This window comes from Candoia aspera, chromosome 2, assembly GCF_035149785.1.
Source record: "Candoia aspera isolate rCanAsp1 chromosome 2, rCanAsp1.hap2, whole genome shotgun sequence".
Taxonomy (NCBI): Eukaryota; Metazoa; Chordata; class Lepidosauria; order Squamata; family Boidae; genus Candoia; species Candoia aspera.
Genome location: NC_086154.1, coordinates 149428817 through 149448858, shown reverse-complemented (window position 1 = coordinate 149448858; position 20042 = coordinate 149428817). Strand labels below are relative to the sequence as shown.

General features: G+C 42.2%; 1 protein-coding gene across 5 annotated transcripts in view; it reads left to right on the top strand.

The window, feature by feature from the left end:
* The window catches only part of ATP2B3 (ATPase plasma membrane Ca2+ transporting 3), a 121713-nt gene that overhangs the window by 83208 nt on the left and 18463 nt on the right, over positions 1-20042 (top strand). For all 5 annotated transcript variants that reach the window (XM_063294231.1, XM_063294232.1, XM_063294228.1 and 2 more), the window contains 8 exons: positions 1579-1758; positions 2702-2789; positions 2999-3105; positions 10204-10395; positions 15531-15744; positions 16947-17158; positions 17639-17746; positions 18327-18509. In XM_063294231.1, coding sequence (XP_063150301.1) covers positions 1579-1758; positions 2702-2789; positions 2999-3105; positions 10204-10395; positions 15531-15744; positions 16947-17158; positions 17639-17746; positions 18327-18509 — 1284 coding nt within the window. The remainder of the gene's footprint in view (positions 1-1578; positions 1759-2701; positions 2790-2998; positions 3106-10203; positions 10396-15530; positions 15745-16946; positions 17159-17638; positions 17747-18326; positions 18510-20042) is intronic.

Here is a 20042-nt window from a genome sequence, read left to right as displayed (position 1 = left end):
AGTCCCATCCTGGTGTTTTTTTTGAGTCAAGGGAATTCAACTCTAGTTTTCAGTCTCCCATTTCTTCCCAATGGCTGATCAAAGCTGAAACAGGGAAGGGGTGTGGGTTCTGTTGGCTAATAAGAACAAAATGATGGCTTTCAGCAGCCACCATAGCCTAACAGGTAGAGGGGTGGATTTGGATCCAAAGAGAATTTTGCCAAACATGCATAGCTGCTTCAATTCTGTAGAAGTACAGATAAGGCCAGAGTTGTGTAGAACAGAGCCCAGAATTAAGCTTCCTAACAAGAAAACTAACTAAGAAAAATCAAAAAGGGAAAATCAAGTTTCTAATCCTTAGGCTACAAATACATGTTTGGCAAAGCCTAATACATTTTTAGAGGCCAGAGAGAAGCTGGGGAAGTTGCTAAAGGATATTTCCTGTGGCCAGATCCATTGGGATTTCTGTGCTTAATAAAAGCTCTTCCCTTTTTTCCAGGACTAGTAAAATCAGCATAACTCCTTCAACTTTTAAAAAGGCATACTTTGCATGACAAGTATTGGGATTCCTGTGGTACATATTTTAATTTGTTAGTGCAGAGAATGAAGAACTAAGACATAGATTTTAATTATTATCCTGTGCAAATAAGTATTTTCATTATTTTGTGAGAAAATAAGATAGAGCATTGCATTATGGATGGGGAACATGATTAAATACCAATGAAGTCAATGAATAGTTTTCTCTCAATATATACACAGATAGTCCTCACTTAATGACCATTCATTTAGTGACAGTTCAGACTTACGACAGGGCTGAAAAAACCAACTTAGAACCAGTACTCACACCTACAACCATTGCAGCATCCCTGTGGTCATGTGATCACGATTTGGGCACTTGGCAACCAGTTTGCATTTATGACCATCGCAGCATCCCATGGTCACATGATCGCCATTTTCGACTTTCCCAGCCGGCTTCTGGCAAGCAAAATCAGTGGGGAACTGCATGATTTGCTTGATGACCATGTGGTTCACTTAAATGACCATGGTGATTTGCTTAATGACCACTGCAAAAAAGGTCATAAAATTGAGTCAGATTCGCTTAACATCTAAAATTCCGGTCTCAATTGTGGTCGTTAAGCGAGGACTACCTTTCATACTCAACACATCAACTTCAACACATCTGGCACTAGGAGAAGGGCTTCTAAGATGAATAACATGTCTCCTATGCAGGATTGTGTCCTCCTGACATTAACCATCTATTTTAGCTGAGCATTGTGACTGTGATACAACATCAGGATATATTTGTAGATATATCTTAGCAACTTGGATGAGTGAAACAAAAATGTGCTGAAGCTGGCCACTTTTATTTCAAAGAAGAAGATTGGGGGTTATGATTCAGTTTCTTTTCTGGCCTCTACTTTTAACTGGTGACTTTGGATATGAATCCAGCAAGGAGATCTGATTATGTTTTGGAAATGTAAAGCTGAGAATTCCCAGTCTGGATAGCAGATTCAATATTGGGGTGGAAGATTCAAGAGGCATATTAGGCTATAAACAATCAGTGCCTTTAATTAGATATTCCATGTGTCCCCTTTCCAGGTGCCAGAGGCCATCCACAAGTGCCAGCGTGCTGGCATCACTGTCCGTATGGTGACAGGAGACAACATCAACACAGCTCGGGCCATTGCTGCCAAATGTGGCATCATCCAGCCAGGGGAGGACTTCTTATGCCTGGAGGGAAAGGACTTCAACCGACGGATCCGCAATGAGAAGGGAGAGGTATCCCAGAAGTGGTCCTAAGCTTTGGGGCAGGTGCTGCTCCTGGAATTCCAAAGTCAGGGAGATGAACTCTGAAATAGCACCTTTCCTTCTCCCAGGGCTGGCCTAGATGACAGTTCTTCTGGGGATCAGGAAGAGGATCCCCCTAAACAGGAGACCTTCAAGTTGAACAAATCTCAGTTTTTCATCAACTCCACTCATTAGGAACATTCTTCACCATTTTTTTAAAACTTCCCCACAAACAAAAAGCTGGCATATCAGGGGGAAAACTCTATTCCATTTTACTGATTGCCAAGCTACTTCTGTGCTACCTATCACATTCAGCTGCATATGAGAAAGGATGTCACTCTTCTACCTCTGATGACCCAAGCATTTGATGTTGCAATCACCAAAAAATGATGCTGCATGTCAAACTTGGGGGGAACTGTGTAAGTCTCAGCCCTGTCTGGAGAAAGGCCGTAACACAGACTGTGTCTGCAGGAAATCCTGGGTTCACTCCGCCTGGAGGGGTTGGGGGTGGGGGTGGGGGGAAGATCTATTGCCAAAACCCAGAGAAGTAGGCAACCCAACGCTCTCCAGATATTTTGGACTTCGCTTTCGTTCACCCTTGGCTGGTGTAGAGAGTAGCAAGATTTGTGGGATTTGTGGTCTAAAATATATATAAGAGATCTACAGTTGCTATCCTTGTAGCGCCTATCAGCTGAGAGAACAGTGAGCTAGAAATGATGAATGGCCAGATTCAGCAGCTTCCACGCTAAGGACTTGCAGCACCTCCAGAGTATCACCCAGCCATCACTGAAGTGGTATAAAGCCCGACTGCATTGTTCTGGCCAGTGATGGTTGGATGGCTCCAGAAGATGCTATACACTGATAGTGCAGAAATTACCTAAGGCACCTTCCTATGTTCTCTTGTACTACACATACGACTTCTCTGTGCTTCTAGATAGAACAAGAACGTCTTGATAAAATCTGGCCAAAGCTGCGAGTTCTAGCGCGATCGTCGCCTACTGATAAGCACACCCTCGTGAAAGGTAAGGTACCACCCACCTCCTCATCCGTCAAAACGGGGTGGTGGGAATCAGAACTCCTGGGATTTGGATTCATTTCCTGCAATCAGACTCCAGATCTGCAGCTCAGACTTTCTCTGAAAGCATGTCCACATAAAGATGCGAACAGCTCTGGGATGTATTTGGATCGTAGCCCACTCGCTACTAGCTAACTCACATTCTTGACCTTCAAGGCATCATTGACAGCACTATTGGGGACCAGCGCCAGGTAGTCGCTGTCACTGGGGATGGAACGAACGATGGACCCGCGCTCAAGAAGGCCGATGTGGGCTTTGCCATGGTAAGAGGAGCTGAACTGAATTCCCTCCCCTGTGTCCACAGGGACATCCACTTCACAGGGAACTAGGGTGAAGAGAAACATAATATAAAAAGAGAGCTCACAGCATGTCCTTCATCTGTGGGATGAGCCCAGCATCCTCCTGGCGTCGCAGCTGCAATGACAGATGTACGTACTAGTTAACGCAAGGCTGGCCCAGCCACCATCAGTCCTTCCTTTCCCTTACGCTCGACACAGGCTGTCTGCCTTTTTAAAAAGCAAGCAAAGACTGTATGTATGTTTATCTGTTTATTGCCATTTTCATGAAAAAAAATCTTTGAATACAAATTGCACGAGGGACTTGGGGACAGGGAGGTGCCATGGGGACATCATAGTCGTCGCTCAGTTAATGCTGCTTGCATAAGCAATTTCTGCAGATTTGCAGGGAGGGGGCGTTTTCCAGGATTTGACCTTGCAGGTGAACAGGCGACCTTGAACTGAAAAGAGAGGGGCCAGTTCCAGCTTAGCCTGCTACTCTGTGTCAGTGTCAATGCCAAAGTTATGAATTAGATGGATCAAATCCAACTTGAGGGGCTCAGCCATGGGCAACCATTAGCTAATTTAAATGTCAATCAAACACTTGGAGCTGGGGCTTTAAAAAAACATTAAAGATGACAGACCCAATTAGCGCCCACCAGCCCACTCCTGCTGGCCATCAAAATGGTTCTGGGTAAGCAGCGGCCACTGATCAAGTCTGCAAGGTGAGAGAGGAAAGGTTGGAAAGCTTAGCTCCGTGGTTGTTTTTTCAGATCAGGAGCAGTAATGTCATTTGAAAAGTAAGTGTCGCTCCCTCCTTGCTCTGGCAAGTAAATAAGTTGATAACAAGGATTTCAGGATTTCTTATTCTTTGTGCCAGATATTCATATAGGAAGAAGAGAATAAACAAAATAAGTGCTGGTTAGGTGCTTCTTTTTTTGGTTGGGGTTTCTACTTCAAACTGGCTCCTTTGCAAGTTTATTTACACATCTAACTAAAAAGCTAGAGGTTTATCTCAACTAGCTGAAGAACTTTTTTTAAAAAAAAGTCAGAATGTGTTATCAATTGAACCTATTCAATGGGAAGTGAGCACCACTGACTTCAATTGAGTTAGGTCTGAGGTAAGTATGCGTAAAACTACATTCCTAATAAATTGGCTATAAAGCTGTTGATGTCTATCTGTATATATTCATGGTCAATATGAGCTTATGCAGTTCCAAATTTTCCACTTTACTGGTGCGTGCTGAGTGAATATATTTATAGTGAAACTAACAAGATTCAAACTGGTCTTTGTTATTTGAGGCCTTTTTGATCCTTTACATGGCTTGCACAACCTTGAACATATACTGTATTGCAAGCTTGCAGTATATGCTACCAATTCTTTATGGTAGTTTTAATTTGGGCTGGGTTGAAACAATTGCCTCGTTAAGGTTCATTTGTATACAGGAACAAAACGTCAACATGCAATCATCTTGCTTCCTCACTCTGAATTGGCTTTATGATGTCATGACCTGGCACTGTGACGCCACCATGTAAGTTCTAGGAATTCTGACTGAAATCTCAAAGCGAGAAAGAGGCACAAACTTTTTTTCTTTGTTTGTTTTAAGGTTCCAAGAAAGTTGCTGACTGAGAAGTGTGAGAAATAGGAATTGGGAGGCACGAACTTATTCCAGGGCTTATTTTGGCTCATAAAGGACTACCAGATACTTATAACTCACTCCTAGACAGGATCAACACTAATGACTTATAAATCTTCTAAACGTCTGATCCCTGTGACAGTAATGACAGTATATACTGTCATATACAATAATGACAGCACTTCTCCCCCATTTTTTTTCACCTCTCTCTCATGGAAGTGGAGTGATGATGATGTCATCAGGGGTAGAAGGGGTCAAGACTGGAATTTTAGCAGATATATATTTTTATTGGGGGGAAAATGTTTTTTAACGGTACACTTAAACTACCATTGGAAAATATCATGACAAAGATCAGCAATGCCTGTAGACTAGTTTATTTTTCTGTGCTTTAGAAGAACCTCCTTAAATAATATAAAAAGGAAATTTTGTCCTAGAGAGGCCTACTGCAAAGAAAGGGAAATCCTGGTAAAAATGCCTGATTGAGATGCAAACTGCAGGATCAATTTTTAACGTATATATTTTGAAGTTTGCTGTGTGATTTTTCTTTGGGGTGATGAAGTATTTTGATACAACAGTATTTTCCAGTCCACTGAACAACTGTACCTTTTCAGTTTGACAAATAGGTCTCAGGAAATCAGGCCCCGAGGGGATCATGAGATGGCTGATGAAGGAGAATTTGCATAGTTGCCAAGCAGATCCTTCTTCTCCACCTCTTTCTTCTTATAGCACTTGGCCTGATAAAGAGTTCTGGGAAACTCAGAAGCTTGCATACTCTTTTGTGCTAAATTACTTAATCCTAATTCCTTTAGTGACTAGAAATTTTCTAAAATGCCAATGGGCTTTTTCTTCCCTTGCAGAATTGTCTGAATTCACAACTCATTAACACAAAACATATCTGATTAGGAAGAAAGGGTGACACCGAAATATTTCAGGTGGGGGACTATGAAAAACATTTCTGAAGTGTTTTACTGGCAACTGATGAAAGCTCAAAACTAGCTTGTATCTCATATTAGGACCACTCTGTATTTATTTTATTTTATTTATTCGTCAAATTTCTCTGCCACCCATCTTGCGTACGACGACTCTGGGCAGCTTACAGATAATAAAATAATAAATTGCTAAAAAACTACAATGTAATATAAATATAAATACCCATAAATACAAACACAAATATAAAAATACAAAGAATATAAAATATAAAAGATGGCAATAAGTTCTTATCCTTGGCACCATCATAGTGCCAACCATCCCCATGAATGGCTGTCCCCCCTCCCATCCCAAGCGAGGTGGCATAACTATGTCTTCACCCCCTTCTGGAAGGCCAAGAGAGTGGGGGCCTGTCTTATCTAGAGGGGTAGCCTATTCCAAAGAGCAGGTGCCACGGCAGAGAAGGCCCTCCTCCTGGACCCTGCCAATTGGCAGTCCCTCATGAATAGGGTCCGTAACATGCCCTCTCTGCCTGACCGAGTGGAGTGGGTCTATGTAACAGGGGTGAGGCAGTTCCTCAGGTAACCTGGACCCACGCTATTTCATTGAAGAGGAGAAAACTGAAACAATACATCGGCCTAACTTACCTTGAAAATAATAAAGATGAACTAAAATGTATGAGATGCAGAATAAAATGTGATTATGTTAGATGAAGGGTAGCTTGCCAGGAAGGAAGAAGTGTTTAAAATGATTATGTACTTCCCTCCCATATTTGCAGAGGTTGCTCCTATTTATGCATTATATTGATATATCTAAAAGTATGATGTTGATAAATTAATATTGCATGAACAATTAAATAAAATAAATCTATTCAAGGAAAGAGACCTTCTATAATCACAATTCAGTGGGGCTGTACAATATAGTGGGACTGTAGAAGATCCCTTAGAGGATCAGATGATGTCATGAGTAAGGATGGCGAGCAGGGGGCTCCCATCCAGGCTGTTAAGCGCATGCGTAGCACTGAGGAATTAGGTAGCCATTCCAAGAGACACCGATCGGGCCCACCTTAACCTTTGGGGTTTATATGTCTGGGTTTTTCCCATGCTTCTTCAGTTTGTTAGGATTCCCTGTTATGTAGCAACAATAAAACACTAGAGACCTGTTCCTTGTCTCAGCGTGGTTCCTGGCTGTTAGGACAGATACCTTGTAGCTGCAGAGCACCAGGAGCAGAGCAGCTGGTAGGGGACCAAGAAGCATGGGAGGAACCAGACTGGTTGCATTGGAGGGGGGGTGTTAACGTTTGGTTTGTTTGGTTTGGGTGGGGTGAGGGGAGCTGGTGGGTGTGGGGAGGTATGAGTGCATGGACCTGGGGCAGAGGATCTGGGGAACTCGGGGCAGGGGGACTGTGGGGAGAGAAGAGGGCAGGCAGTATGACTGAAACTGTGATGGACAAGGATAGATACGGCAGGAATCTGAGGAGCAACGGCTGTATTCACAGATGCTGGGAATGCTGATCTCTTAGCAGCTTTCAATACCGTTAACCATGGCATCCTTCTGGACCAGGTTGGGAGTGGGGGGCACTGTGCTGCAGTTGTTCACCTCCTTCCTCAGTGGTCATTTCCAATTGGTGTTGATGGTGGGGAAGTCATACCAGCAGCCCCTAACCTACAGGGTGCCTCAAGGCTCAACCTTCTTGGTCCTCCTGTTTAACATCCATGTGAAACCATTGGTGAGGTCATATGTCAGTTCAGGGTCCAGTATCATCACTATGCCAATGATACCCAATTGTACATCTCAACTTGGGTTGAGCAGTTGAAACTGCCAGTGTCCTGGCTGTTCAGGTCTGGGTAGGGAGGAACAGACTCAACCCTGACAAGACTGAGTGGCTGTAGTGGTTTGGGCCCCCTAGGTCTGGGTTGTTTTCATCTTTGGTCTTGGCTGGGGTTGTACTTCCCCATTCAGGACTACTGTGTGTCTTGTGGGGGGGGGGTCCTCCTGGAGTTGCGGCTACTGCTGGAAAAGCAAGAGGCTGCTGTGGCCAGGAGGACCTTTGCACAGGTCCACTTTGTGTGCCAGGTGCACCTTTTCCTTGACCAGAAGACCCTTCAGATGGTCACCTCACAGTTGGATTATTGCAATGCACTCTACATGGGTTTCCTTGAAGACCAAGCAGAAGCTACAGCTGGCCCAAAATGCAGTGGTGCAGGTAGCAATGGGTGTTTCACGTTACACCTGTGTGTCGTCACTGCTTCATGAGCTGCATTGGTTACCAGCTGGCTCCCAGGTGTAATTCAAGGTGCTGCTCATCAGCTATAAAGCCCTTCATGGCACAGGGCCTGGGTATTTGAGGAAGTGGCTGTCTCCAGTAGTTTCTGTCTATCTGGTATGATTGGGTGTATTCCTGTCCCTTCAGTTAAATGTTGTCATCTTGTGTGCAAGCCTTGTGTGTGTGTGTGTATATATACAGTATAGATATATATATACGCACACACACACACAGTATACACACACACACACACAGTATACACACACACACACAGTATACACACACACACACACGTACACAGTATATATATATATGTGTTTGTATATATATACTGAATATATACATATACACACACACATATACTGTATGTATACACACACACACATACTGTGTGTGTGTGTATTTGGGTGTGTATATACACACACACACACACATACAGTGTGTATGTATGTGTGTATACACACACAAACACACACTGTATACACACATACTTACAGTATATATAGGTGTGTGCGCGCACATGCATGAGTGTATCAAAGGTCCTTATCCATGTTCTCCTGGTGGCTGGCTAGATACCTCTGCTGTCTCTCTTCATTTTCTTAACCTTGTAGAATTACAATGCCATTTTATCTTTTTATTGTTTAATATGTGGGTCTATTTAGAAACTTCCTGGAGAAACATATATCAGGAGGACTCTGTTAGCATCTTTTCCAACTGACAGATTTTGTTTAAAAAAATCAGCTTCCATAAGCTACAGCTCACTTCATCAGAGGAATGGAGTGGCTAAACTGATGTAGAGTTTAAACTGAGATAGCGGAGGGGAAGGGGAGGGAAGCCTCATCCCAATTTAAATGCTACATCAGTTTAGCCATTCCACGCATCTGATGAAGTCAGCTGTAGTTCACAAAAGTTTATGCTTTTTAATAAAATTTGTTAGTCGGAAAAGGTGCTACCAAACTCCTGATTTTTGGCTACCGTAGACTAACATAGTTCTCCTCCCACAGTGTTAGAGAACCATAGGGAAAGGAATGCAATAAATAAATAAGGTGCTGGTGCTTATTTCTCCTAAGGAAGAGGGGATGTTGGTAGAGAGATCAGAGGAGAGAGAGAGGGAGAGAATGTCAAAAGGGGACAACTGGGGGAAAAAGAATCAGGGATTACCCAGGAATGTTTGTGGGGAATCTCTAGCAGGTATCTTTTATAGAGCCAGTCAAACCCAGCTGCATCCTCAAATGCCCTGGAAGTAGCATATAGTCTATGAAATATTACACCACGGGCTCTCAACCCACGCCCTACTCATCTCAGTCCTGGAAAAGCCCTGGCTAAAGTTAAGCAGAGAGTGCTTGATTTAGATGTACAAAGCAACAAGTCAAAAACTTTCTACCACCGCTCTAGAGACCTTGGTCCTGAAACATTTGGATCATACTCTCCCTGCTCCTCATAAAAGGGAGTTCATGTTGGCAAGATGGGGTGTCCTACTGTTGGAGGGGAAATTTAGCAAGATCTCTTATTAGGAATGCCTACCCATGTGCTCAACAGTGGAGGTTGGACAGTTGTGCATGTTTTATTGAATTGCCTTTTATACCTTACCTGGTGTGCCGAGCTAATTTCCCCCCTACTTGGCCAATGCTTGGGCAGGTCCCAATCAGAGATTGTAAGTTTTTTAATTAAACGATCAGTCTAGTGAAATCTCCAGGAACATTGCCATCTTATTCCCCATTACTGTTGGAAGGCACTGGGTTTGAGGAAAGAATAGATTTTGATAGACATGCTGGCTTATGAAATTTGATTGTCTTTTATTGTTTTTGTCTTACCTACATTGCTTTCAGGTATACTGTTCTGTTATTATGTAAATGTCCAGCCTACAACAGTAAAGCAAATAATACCCTTAAACAAACATATATGTTTTAATTTGCATAGGGTTAGCTTGAAAAGATATTAAATAAACTGAAATCTGTAGGGAAAAAGAACATCATGACCAAAAGAAAAGAAAGAGGATGATATGTAATTAATGGTCTGCTGTCCAACACAATGATCTGACCTTCCTATCATAACATGGAAGGCAGAATGTGCACAAACTGTTATTGAAGGAAAGCAATGGGTGAATTAGATCAATTCAACTACTATCAGAATAGACATCTATTGGGGCCATAGATGGATGTCTATGTGTTTGTTCTCATAAGAGAACAAAGAGAGATTTCTTGCCCATCACCAAAAAAAAAATGTACCAACCATCTACTTCCGTGTCATCCTCAGGGCATAGCAGGTACTGATGTGGCGAAAGAGGCCTCGGACATCATCCTGACTGATGACAATTTCTCCAGCATCGTCAAGGCAGTGATGTGGGGGCGCAATGTTTATGACAGCATCTCCAAATTCCTGCAGTTCCAGCTCACCGTCAATGTGGTGGCCGTCATCGTAGCGTTCACTGGGGCCTGCATCACCCAGGTGGGCTGCATTGCAAGGTGGAGGAGTAAATGGAGGATGCAGGGCGGCCTAGATATTGGGAAAACACACAAGAGGGCTTTTGGAATCACCTCTACAAGCTGTTTCTCAAGTCCTGGGTGGAAAAGTGTGTGAGTGTGTGACTTGGACAACTGAACAGAAAATGAGTATTCAAAGATGAGAGAGATTAAGAGAAAGGAGATAAACCCTCATCAGGTCATGGTAAAATATCCATAGAATCATATACTTAGAAGGAGTCATTAAGCCATCCAGTCCAGATCCATGCTCCATGTAAGAATACAAAAAGATTCCTGACTGAGGACCGTTCAATGCGGATCCCACCACCTCCCTGGGTAACTGGTTTCACCATTGAATTTCTCTTACTGTTAGGAAGTGTTTTCAATTGTTCAACTGGAATCTGCCTTTCTGTAACTTAAATCCATTAACCTGCATCCTGCCCTCTGGGATGGTAGAGAACAGGTCTTGGCATTCCTCTGTGTGACATCCTTTGAAGTGTTCCAATCAATGAGCTTTCTTATCCAGAACAGTAGGTATCTTTTTCCCCCAAATCTCACTGTTCCACTCTGCTGAAACAGAAATCTAAGCAAAAGCATTGTGAAACTACAGTACATTCAGTTTCTCATATTTGGTTGAGGGCAGGAAACTTATAAAGCCATCCCAAGAAGGAGACATGTATGCCTTTTGTGACACACATTCTTGTGAACTTCTCAATATCTATGGCCGTGTTTCTCAACCTTGGCATCTTTAAGATGGGTGGACATCAACTTCCAGAATTCCCCAGCCACCCATCTTGAAATTGCTAAGGCTGACAATAAAGTTCTTTTTAAAAAAAAAAATTTTTTGCTAAGGCTGAGAAACACTGCTCTATGATAAGATTCCTGATGTCAGGGGCCATATAGGACAATGCAGACCAATAAATCAGCTTAAAATCCTCCCTGGAACTCATCAGGTCTTGGTTCAATCCGTACAATCAATGATAGATACATGAAACCATTTGGGAGGGGGAGGGGTTTACTGCCACACAATCTGCTATTTTCTGCAAATGACAGTTTTGAGTAAACTGGTCAGCAAAGCATTTCCAGCTAAAACATATGCATGTGGGCACATAGAAGCTAGCTACTTCTTACTTAGATGTATTTCTTGCTTTGAACTTAGGTTACAGCTACAGTCAAACACTGCTTCAGCCCCAGTTACTCAGAACTTGTGTTATGGGGTCAGTCCATTTAAAGCTTGAGAATCAGATTGCATACTGGAGGGAGGAACACAGTACAGTATAAAGTCAAATAATCCCCATGAAATTTACAGCATAGGTGCAAAAGGTCCGAAAAATGCCTTCATCTTTCCCAGCTTTGATCAGAGTTGTGGTGAAGTTCGACTCTATTTTATTGTGTATTCATTCCACTTTCTGAAATCTTTCATACAGACTGTCGTCCAGTCTATACAAAGGATGCTTAGCTGATCAGTGAAAGTTGCATAAATATACAAATGAATAGAAACAATAATTATGAAACATGTGTTTATTTTAAAAATTTCCATATTGTCCTTCAATAAAGCTTCTAGGGCAATTTACAAAACCTAGTTAAAAATACTAATAAAACATGCCAACATCTAAAGAAAAACTGAAAAGAAAGCCTGGAAAAATAAGAAGTCAGCACAGTCTCTCTCAGGTTAGGGCAACTATTTCCTAGATTTTTGTTTCTTGTTTCTGTTTTTTGATAATCCAAAAAACATTTTGAAACATAATGAATTAATAGTTTTCTTACTGGTTGCAGCCAAAGAGATAGTAGCAAGATCCTGGAAGACAGGAAAGGATTTGCATATCTCCAAATGGTGGCAGAGATGCTGGAAAATCACCCTAATGGAATATCTGACTTTAAAAACATGGCAGTACTGTATTACAATAACAGACAGGATTATTTTTTTATTCCACTGCTTTAAACAAAGGCATAATGATTGTCTACTACCCAGTTCCAGGATTCTAGATAATCTAATTAAATAAGGTTATGTGTATTTTACTTTTATATATGCTCCACTGTATTGTCAATTGTCAATTGTTACTTGTTAATAAATTTAAATTTTAAAAAAAGCTTCCAGAATGCAGATGGTGAGGGCAACTGGAGGACACCTGCCAATGTTGGCATGACTGTACAGGTAGTAAGATATAAAAGCAGAGATTTCTAGATTGCCCACGCTGGTCATAGTCAGCTTTTTCCGACTAAGTCTCTTTCCAGGTGTGATACAATTACAAATCCCAAAATTCTCAGAGGTGATGATCAGTCCCCAGAAATAAAGATTCAGAAGAAGGTTTTAGAAAGAGCCATCTGCAAATTCCTTCATTATCAGTGAAAAGACCTGGCAGTTTGCTGGTTCACGGAAACTCAGTAAAAACTAAAACAGGGACGACTCCACCATTACATCTGTTTTGTTTTGTTTGTTTTGTTTTGTTTTGTTTTGTTTTGTTTTGTTTTGTTTTGTTTTGTTTTGTTTTGTTTTGTTTTGGTGCAAGTCAGTGTTGACTCCTGGACAAGTCCCTGCAGTTTTCTTGGCAAGATTTCAGAAGTGGTTTGCCCTTGCCTCCTTCCTAGAGCTGAGGGAGAGCGACTGGCCCGAGGTCACCCAGCTGGCTTCGTACCTAAGGCAGGACTAGAACTCCCGGTCTCCCTGTTTCCAGCCTGATGCCTTAACCACTATGTTGAATTGGGTCTCCCGTAGTATCTGTTGGGAGATACACTGGTTGGATGTTGGGAAATAGTTGAGTTGCTGAAATTCTTGTAACCCTCTCCCTTTCAGCACATCTTGCTGAAGAGACACTGTGAGAATCATCCTTAGAAAGGAAATTAATTTGGGTTTCAGTAGAAGCCTGACCCTAGCCAGCACACATGTCAAGCACATCTGGAAGGCACTGGGTTCAGAACTTTCTTAGCATTCTGACATGTATAAAACAGAATGGAAAATGACTCTTGAAAGATGCCATCCATTAAGTGTAAGATTTGTCCTGAAAATGTGGCTGACCCAAAATTCCACCTCATAGACAGACAGACAGGCAGGCAGGCAGAGTCCTCCTTGTTGCAGAATGCTGGGAAAGCCTTTAGCCCAGGAGAGATCAGAAAAGTCACACACCAGGCATTTCTATAAAAATAATTTATTTACAAAAAGCAAAACAAAAGCAAAACATATTTAAAGGACTTAGCTCTCATTGAGAGCTACCTAGCTTGGCTACATATCGGCACAGAGAAAAAGAGGAAGTGAGAAACAAGTCCGGGCAGGTTTCCTCCCCCCAGGCGATTTGCATCAAGCACGTGAAAGGAGACAATCAAATACAACCTCTTTACCCGGCCAAAATGATTAGGTACAATAGCAGTCTTAATCGTTAGTAGGAAAACCTCAACACTCCTGAGATATCTTGAATTACCCACTTACCTTCCAGTTAGTGGTACATCTCATAATCTCATAATTTTAGACTCTGGACTAAATGCATTTATCACCTTTTCATTTCAGAAAAGACTGTGTGTGTGTGTGTGTGTGTGTGTGTGTGTGTGTGTGTGTGTGTGTGAAAATAATCAGATGAACATCGGTAAACGTATACATATTCTATTAATCTGACTGTAAAGCATTTTTTTAAAAAAAGATGAAAAATTATGCTATGGTGAGCAGAGTTGGCCCCAGCAGCCCCCAATATTAATAGTGGGTGTTGGCTGCTCTTCCTGATCACCTGCCACACTCTAAGTACTATAGTTACCTTATCCCTCCCCACTCTCTGAAGCACCCTTAGTACTTCTGCTCTACTTCCCAAGGAAAGAAGCACAAGGATTGTGCTAACAAGGATAGGCACTGTACCAAATCCTCCTGTTTCTCCCATCAAAAGGGAAAGAGCAAGAATCTGTTTTACTTGGTGTCAGAAACATGCTGCAAATATTAAAGTAAAGATGTTCTCTTCTTTAAAATAATTTTTATTATAGCTTTTAAACAAGAAGATTAAAAACTAACACGAAAGGAAGGAAGAAAAGAAAGAAAGGGAAAAGAAGGAAATCAAAGAAAAAGCAGAAAGTGCAAGAAAAAAAGGTTAAAGAAAAATAGAAAAGAAAGAAACAAAATATATAAGGAAGTAAAGTTGTTCTTGTTACTGTTGTTGCATTGAATCACTCTTCTAGTCCAGATTATTACATATCATATCCTAATTAATCTGTGAAAAACAGACTGAACTGATAGGCATTTGAACTCCTTACACCAGGTCATACCTTTGGCTAATCTAGCCCAATGATTTCTGCTCTGATATCAGCATCTCTCTCAAGTCTTTGGAGCAGAGAGACTCAGCTCAAGGCAGACACTGGGTTCCTAACTCCTTGCTGATTTTCTAACACGGCTGCAGAGATTTCCAGAGGGAAATAACAGGCAGGAGAGGTCACAGATAAAAGAATTAACTTGCTCCCTACCTGTCAATTGTACCTTACAAATTACCCCCAAGCTGTACGATACAGTACTCTGTTCAGTGACATCTTCTGTTTAAAGGAGTATCCAATTCAATCCAGTTTAAAATAAAAGAATAATGAAGGAGCACAAGGACGAGTCTTTGGAGCTGTCCTTCAGCAGGTAAATTCAGGAGAGCAAGACTTGCCTTGTTTTGTCCTTTTATTCTTGATGGATTCCTTCTCCTCCATGTCCTCCTCCTTTTGATTCCTAGTCAGCTGTTCATATGCTCCACTCTTAGTTGAAGCACAGGCCTGAACTGAAATTCAGAAGTATTCTGGTGGCACTTTTTTTTGCTTAACAAGCAGACAAAGGTGCTACTAGACACCTTCTGAATTTTTATTACCATAGTGGAACATGGCTTTTCTCCTACAAGGCCTCCATCTCTTTTGCCTGGAGATGTCCCTTGTGGTGGTACACAGATCAACACATTGAGGAAGTTCACCTAGCGTGCCCCAGATACCAGAAGCCCTGACTGGTACTGATTATGTTACAAAAAAGGATTTGTGAACTGATCCATTGTTGGTGGTGACTGAAAGTCTGCCCATTTCTTAGCAGCCCATTGATGTAATGTCTTAAGATGCATAGAGATGGATGGGTATGTGCTTCTTCTCTTCCTGAAGATGTCATAATCTCAATTTCTCCTAAAGGATTCTCCACTCAAGGCAGTACAGATGCTGTGGGTGAACCTCATTATGGATACTTTTGCTTCCTTGGCACTTGCCACCGAACCCCCAACTGAGGCCCTGCTGCTGCGCAAGCCATATGGACGCAACAAACCCCTCATATCCCGCACCATGATGAAGAATATTTTGGGCCATGCTGTGTACCAGCTCATTATCATCTTCACTCTCCTCTTTGTGGGTGAGTTTATAAGCGAATTGTAGAACCTAGAGGGCAGAAGATTGGAGGTCCATCTACTGTCCCAGAAGCCTTCTGGATCTGTATGCCCTAGTTTTGCCTCCTGCCTCACCTTAGCAATTCAGTAGTTATGGCTGCCACAATTATCTTCCAGGGGCACCTCATCCATAAGCCTGGGATGTGAGAGAGAGCTCTATGACTTGTGCTACTTTTTTGGCAAATTAAAAGGGAAGAAATGAGAGAAGGGGGAAAAAAGTAAATTCCATAGTGCCACCATTTGTCCTGTAGCACTAAGGCATGCAGATGGGGTAATCCGACCCCCTCCTTTGGGAAACAGATCAACTTCACATCCTATAAATAGAATCAACCTTTAGTTGGAAAAAAGAAAGAGATAAAGATTCCTTTTCAACTTTAAGTAGTCACATGTAAGACAATTAGTGATGGAGGAGATAAAAATAGAGGGTTGCTAAAATCACAGTCAGCATCTTGAAAGAGTTACTGGAAAAGAGAAAGTTCTGGTAAAGACCACAAGAGGATATTGGTCTGTTCCTAGTTTAGAGGCAACTTGGATGTAAAGGGGTTCCAAGTTACAAAGCCCCCCACAGTGACTGAGCTTGTATAAAAACAATAAATATGAGAGATGATAAACATTCACTAAAATTAAACTTAGTAGAGTTCTTAGCTAACTCTTTTCCTATTTCTCTAAAGAATAGACTAGGCTTGAATCAAATTCCTTTAGATTCAACTGTTATGCGGAAATTCCACTTTAATCAGAGCTGGAGGCAAGTCTTAGTTCCTTTCCTCCCACTCACCTTGACACACATCTACTTACTCCTTTTCTCCTGGAGTGCTGCTTGCAGTTTCCAAGAGAACCAAAGCTTTTCCCCCTGGAAAGGGAGGGGTTGGGGGAGAAGCCCTCTTTGTTACATGCTGAAGTAAAGATCTCTCCCACAAGAAGTCTTGCATCCCTCAAGAAGATCTAGAATTCCAATCCCAACACATTGATTTGGATGTCTGAGCTGGCAGCTTGCCATCTGTCATGAGGGGCTGATAGGTAGGCAGCGAGAGTCAACCCAGAGTGGGGGCTTACTTGCCCATTCAGTACAACACCAACCTGGAACTTCAGCAGAGGGATGAATTTGGCTGGTTGGATCTGGTATTCTCTGTCCATGATGCATTGCTTTACCTCCTTTCCTTACCCACAGGAGAGGTTATATTTGACATCGACAGTGGCCGCAATGCTCCCCTGCACTCCCCACCCTCGGAGCATTACACCATCATCTTTAACACCTTTGTCATGATGCAGCTCTTCAATGAGATCAATGCCCGCAAAATCCATGGAGAGCGCAATGTCTTTGATGGCATTTTTGGCAACCCCATCTTCTGCACCATTGTTTTGGGCACCTTTGGCATACAGGTATAAGCTTGCAGCAAATGGTTGTGAAGAGCTGGATGGAGTTAGAAAAAGATGGAAAAGAGGAATGCAAGATTCTGTTATTGTAGCCAATCTCTATTAAAATAGTTTTAGCCTTTCATGGTCTGGTCTACCTGATGGGGCTGACGGATGGACGAATGGACGGATGGATTATTTGTATTTAGACAGCTTGTCTGTCTCAGAGGTTTCACTTGCTTTGTAGACTTATGGTTGTCCTCCTCAGTCTTCTGATACTTTTGTCCTGCAACATGTAATATTTTGGTCCTTTGGTCCTTTGTTTTCAAACCCTATTCTCACATTTACCTGAGGAGTCCTGCCTGCCTCCCATCCTGGATCTGTTCCCATCTGTTTTTTTCCTGAACCTGATACTGATTTCCCTTCTGTCCTGTTCAGTCAAGCCTCTTCTAATACTAAAAAGTTGGCTATTGGCTTACCATCCTTCTATTCCCCCCACCCCCACAGATCCTCATTGTGCAGTTTGGGGGAAAGCCATTCAGCTGTTCTCCACTGAATGCAGAGCAATGGCTGTGGTGTCTTTTTGTGGGCTTCGGGGAACTCGTCTGGGGACAGGTAAGGAAATCATTTTCATTTACACTGGTATATGCTTTATCTTACTTCTCCATATGTACTGATGTTTCCTTCTGGGCCTTGTTTTCAATGTGATGCCCCACAAAATATGAAACAGGAGAGAAGAAAAACTTATCTTGGTCATTCTTGCTGCACCAGGCATAACATTCTATACTGTCTCATTCTTCCCACACCTACCTTCCTTCCTTCCTTCCTGTTCCAAATGTCAAATTTGCCCATAGGTAAGTTGCTCCATACCTATAAACCTGTTGCTGCTCTTTTTCACCCTTTGCCCTATAGATTTACATAAAGTAATTATGGTGCTTTTATAATACAACTGCATATTTTTGTAAGGTAATATAGCCTACAGTACTTCCTAATCACCCCTAGCATGGAATAGGTCTTTTTCACATCAGTGGCCCACTGAGCTATTGTTTTCATTGAGCAGTCTATGGTTGCCCCATGATCCCTTTCCTGGTCCATCGCCATTATTAAATTTTATTCTGAAAAATATTGAAACTTTGCAATGATCTTCTACAGAGAAAAGACTGAAAGGAGCCTAGGTATTTCCTCCCTGCTGCAGGTCATTGCCACCATCCCTACCAGCCAACTTAAATGCTTGAAGGAGGCAGGACATGGCCCTGGTAAGGATGAGATCACGGATGAGGAAATGGCAGAAGATGAGGAGGAAATTGACCACGCTGAGCGGGAGCTGCGCCGCGGCCAGATCCTGTGGTTCCGTGGCCTCAACCGCATTCAGACCCAGGTATGAGACAGCAAGGAGGAGTCGCCTCGCCTCTGACTCCTGCCGTGCTTCCCACCCCACCCCCTTGCCCAATCCTTCCTTTGCTTTAGCAGTGATTTGAAGACAAATCTTTCATCTGGTTATCTCCTACCCCTTCCCAGGACATGGTGGCTTCACCCTGATGCTCATGCCTGGGGGAGAGAGAGAGAGAGACCTTTAATGCCAGGCATTTTCCCACTGCCTTGTTTCAACAGAACAAACTAATGAATGCCATGCTTAGATGCATGTACAGGGACAGCTTATAGAAGCAGAAATGGGATGGTGATTTTTATTGTTGGGCTACTTAAAAAGGATCCAAGAAAAGGACAGCAAATCAGTAACTAAGAGAGTAACAGCAATTGTAACAGTAATACCAGTAGCTATTGTAGTACCAATAATTGCAGTAGAGTAAGCAGTAGTAATTTCTACAATAATGGATCATGCTAGTTCCTCATAGGATAAATGAGGAAGAGAAGCTGAAAAAGGATCTCTTGTCCGAGGGCACCCAGTATGACTATGGCTAAAAAGTGACTCAGCTCTGACCACTCACACAATCATTAAGTCCCACCATATGGCTTGTGCATTTCCAAGGAAAAAGGTGATAATGGTAAGACCAGTATAGCATGTATTGTCTAAACCACCCCAGATATAATGCTGGCCATGCCACATTGTACCTGTTTTTCAGGAGCTTGATCCAAATGTCCTGGAAGGTACTGGAGCTGGGGCATCACACATAAGATCCTGCAGAATCTTCACTCTGTTACTTTACTCCTTGATCATACGCAGAGTCACGAAGCCACAAACAGCAGGCTGGTGTGTTAGTTCACAAGCAGACCCACTGTTGGAAACAAGCCCAGTTTGCAGTTTGTTACACTATAAGTACCTAAGACATAATTCTGGAGTGAGACAAAGACACCACATGAAGTGAGTTAGGCTATGATCTCTCCTTCAAAGCCCTTCTTTCCTTGGCTGAAATGGATTTTAGGAAAGAAACATTTGCATATGGAAGATAAATCTATGTTTATCAGTTGAAAATGAAAGAATATGGGGGAAGGTAAAACATTATAGCTATATCTTGACTACTTTCTGGGTGAAAAAGTTGGCCATTCAACCAATTTTTGGTTTTACATCCCTAAGCCAAAGTATCAAATGAGAAACAGGAGAAATCTCCCTGCACACACAGTATTTCCTTTTATGATGGTGATAGTCCTTCTGTGGTAGCCACATGGAATACAATATTTTAAATATAATAGTGGACCTTGTTTTATCAGTAAGACAAATTCCAAATTGTCTCAAAGCCAGGGTTCCCAAGCTTTCCACAAGAAGTTTGAATGAGATGCATGCTCCATCTGGCATTCGTAACTTGTCTGCTGCAGTGATAGCATGTTATTCCACTCAGGAAGAAATGGCATTTTGACAGAAAGAAGAAAGGGGGATATTCTGGCACCCAAAGGAAAGGAACGGGTCTGTAAAACATAAAACTCTTTCACCCCACTGGAAATCCTCCTGGTCCGG